Source organism: Corapipo altera, unplaced genomic scaffold (genome assembly GCF_003945725.1).
Source record: "Corapipo altera isolate COAL_440 unplaced genomic scaffold, ASM394572v1 131846, whole genome shotgun sequence".
NCBI classification, from domain to species: Eukaryota; Metazoa; Chordata; class Aves; order Passeriformes; family Pipridae; genus Corapipo; species Corapipo altera.
In genome coordinates, this window is record NW_020886688.1 from 3,190 (window position 1) to 5,606 (window position 2,417).

The 2,417-nt window shown below is 71.0% G+C and overlaps 1 protein-coding gene across 1 annotated transcript in view; it reads left to right on the top strand.

Annotated features, from left to right (window-relative positions):
- LOC113941308 (collagen alpha-1(III) chain-like) overlaps nt 1–2,406 on the top strand; it is a 5,065-nt gene extending 2,659 nt beyond the window's left edge. The window contains exons 4-7 of the mRNA XM_027632472.1: nt 339–536; nt 1,822–1,897; nt 2,023–2,116; nt 2,153–2,406. Coding sequence (XP_027488273.1) covers nt 339–536; nt 1,822–1,897; nt 2,023–2,116; nt 2,153–2,349 — 565 coding nt within the window. The 3' untranslated portion in view covers nt 2,350–2,406. The remainder of the gene's footprint in view (nt 1–338; nt 537–1,821; nt 1,898–2,022; nt 2,117–2,152) is intronic.
- The last annotated feature ends 11 nt before the right edge of the window (nt 2,407–2,417 follow it).

Below are 2,417 nucleotides of genomic sequence, written 5' to 3' on the forward strand. Positions count from 1 at the left end.
GGGGGGGTCCCCACGGCCATGTGCCAGCCCTGGGGGGTCCCCAGAGTCATGGGAGGGGTCCCTTGGGGGTCCCCAAAGTCACGTGCCAGGGGGTGTGTCACTGCCCCCGTGGTGTCCCCGTCCTGTTTGTCGCTGTCCCCGCGGTGTCCTCACAGTGTCTCCCCCCCCGGGGGGGGGGGTGGGGGGGGGTTGGGGGAGGTGGGGGGGGGGGGGGGGGGTCTGGGGGGCTGGGGGGCCTCGGGGGCTCAGGGGGGGGTCTGAGGGGGTCACCCCCGGGTGTCGCTGTCCCCGCGGTGTCCCCGCGGTGTCCCCAGCCCCGCGTGTCGCTGTCCCCGCAGTCATGCCGGCCAGTCCCCCCCTGGGCGCGTCGTCGGTGTCCGTCCCCGCGGGCCCCCCCGCGCCCACCCCCCCGGGGGGTTTCTCCTTCTCCCCGGTGACGATGATCTCGGCCGTGAAGCAGAAAAGCGCCTTCGCCCCCGTGGTGCGCCCGCCCGGCTCCCCGCCCCCCGCCTGTGCCAGCGCCGCCGCCCTGCAAGGTGACAGTGTCCCCGGTGTCCCCTCTGTCCCCGGTGTCCCCTCTGTCCTCGGTGTCCCCTCTGTCCCCTACACCCACCCCCGGCTCCCCCCTGCCCCACAGAGGGGTCCCGGTGTCACCGTGCTCCCTGTGCCTCCCTGATGTCCTGTACAGGGGCATGGCCAGGGCTGCCCAGTGCCACCCTTGTGCCTGTCCCCAGTGTCCCCAATATCCCCCAGTATCCCTCTGTGTCCCCCAGTATCCCCCTGTGTCCCCCTGTGTCCTCCAGTGTCCCCCTGTGTCCCCCAGTATCCCCCAGTATCCCCCAGTGTCCCCCACACCCACCCCCAGCTCCCCCCTGCCCCATGGATGCACCCTGGTGTCCCCGTGCTCCCGGTACCTGCCTGGCTCCCTGCAGCTGGGGACAGCCAGGGCTGCCCAGTGCCACCCTCATCCCTGTCCCCCAGTATCCCCAGTGTCCCCTACACCCACCCCAGGTCCCCCCTGCCCCACAGAGGGGTCCCGGTGTCACCGTGCTCCCTGTACCTCCCTGGTGTCCTGTACAGGGGCACGGCCAGGGCTGCCCAGTGCCACCCTCGTGCCTGTCCCCAGTGTCCCCAATATCCCCCAGTATCCCTCTGTGTCCCCCAGTATCCCCCTGTGTCCCCCTGTGTCCTCCAGTGTCCCCCTGTGTCCCCCAGTATCCCCCAGTATCCCCCAGTGTCCCCCACACCCACCCCCAGCTCCCCCCTGCCCCATGGATGCACCCTGGTGTCCCCGTGCTCCCAGTACCTGCCTGGCTCCCTGCAGCTGGGGACAGCCAGGGCTGCCCAGTGCCACCCTCATCCCTGTCCCCCAGTGTCCCCAGTGTCCCCAGCACCCACCCCATGCCCCACAGGGGGTCCCAGTGTCACCGTGCTCCCTGTACCTGGGCACGGCCAGGGCTGTGCTCAGGGGGTGGGTGCCCTGTGCCACTCGTGTCCCCTGCAGTGTCCCTGATGTCCCCAGTGTCCCCAGTATCCCCCCCAGTTTCCCCCTGCCCCACAGAGAGGTCCCCGTGTCCCTGTGTTCCCTGGACATGGGCACGGCCAGGGCTGCCCTGTGCCACCCCAGTGCCTGTCCCCCCGTGTCCCCCCATGTCCCCGGTGTCCCCCCTTGTCTCACCCTGTCCCCCCATGTCCCCTCATGTCCCTGGTGTCCCCCTTGTCTCCCCTGTCCCCCCTTGTCTCACCCTGTCCCCCGTTGTCCCCCCTGTCCCCCCTTGTCTCACCCTGTCCCCCGTTGTCCCCCCTGTCCCCCTGTGCCAGACCCTCCGTTCGAGGACTCCGACAAGTTCCCGGCTCCGGCGCGGCCGCTCCAGGGATTGGCCTATTCCTAAGCACGGTGGGTCCTGGGGGGCTCCGGACCCCCCCCATTCCCCTGGGATGGACATGGAGGGGCAGGGACAAGGGATGGGGACCCCCCTGTCCCCCCCTGTCCCCCACTGCCACCCCCCCCTTCCCTTGCAGCCGGGCCCGGCCCCCTCGAGCCGCCCTGGGAGCCGGGACGGCACCGGAGCCGCCACACGGAGCGGGACGGGGGGACCCCCACCCCAAAGGGGACCCCCACCCCAAAGGGGACCCCCACCCCAAAGGGGATCCCCACCCCCATGGCCACGGCCCCCCCGAGGGAACCCCGGCCCCGCTGCAGGGGGGCTTTGGGGAGCCCAGAATGACCCAAACATGCTGGATTTGGCCTCGGAAAGACGTGGAGAGACTGGGAGTGGGGGCAGCGGGACCGAGGGCACCAGGAGCCAGCGAGGAGGGAGGGGTGTGCAGGGTGGGTGGATGCCCTGAGGTGGGGTGGATGCTCCAGGGTGGGATGGATGCTCCAGGATGGGATAGATTCCCTGAGCTGGGATGGA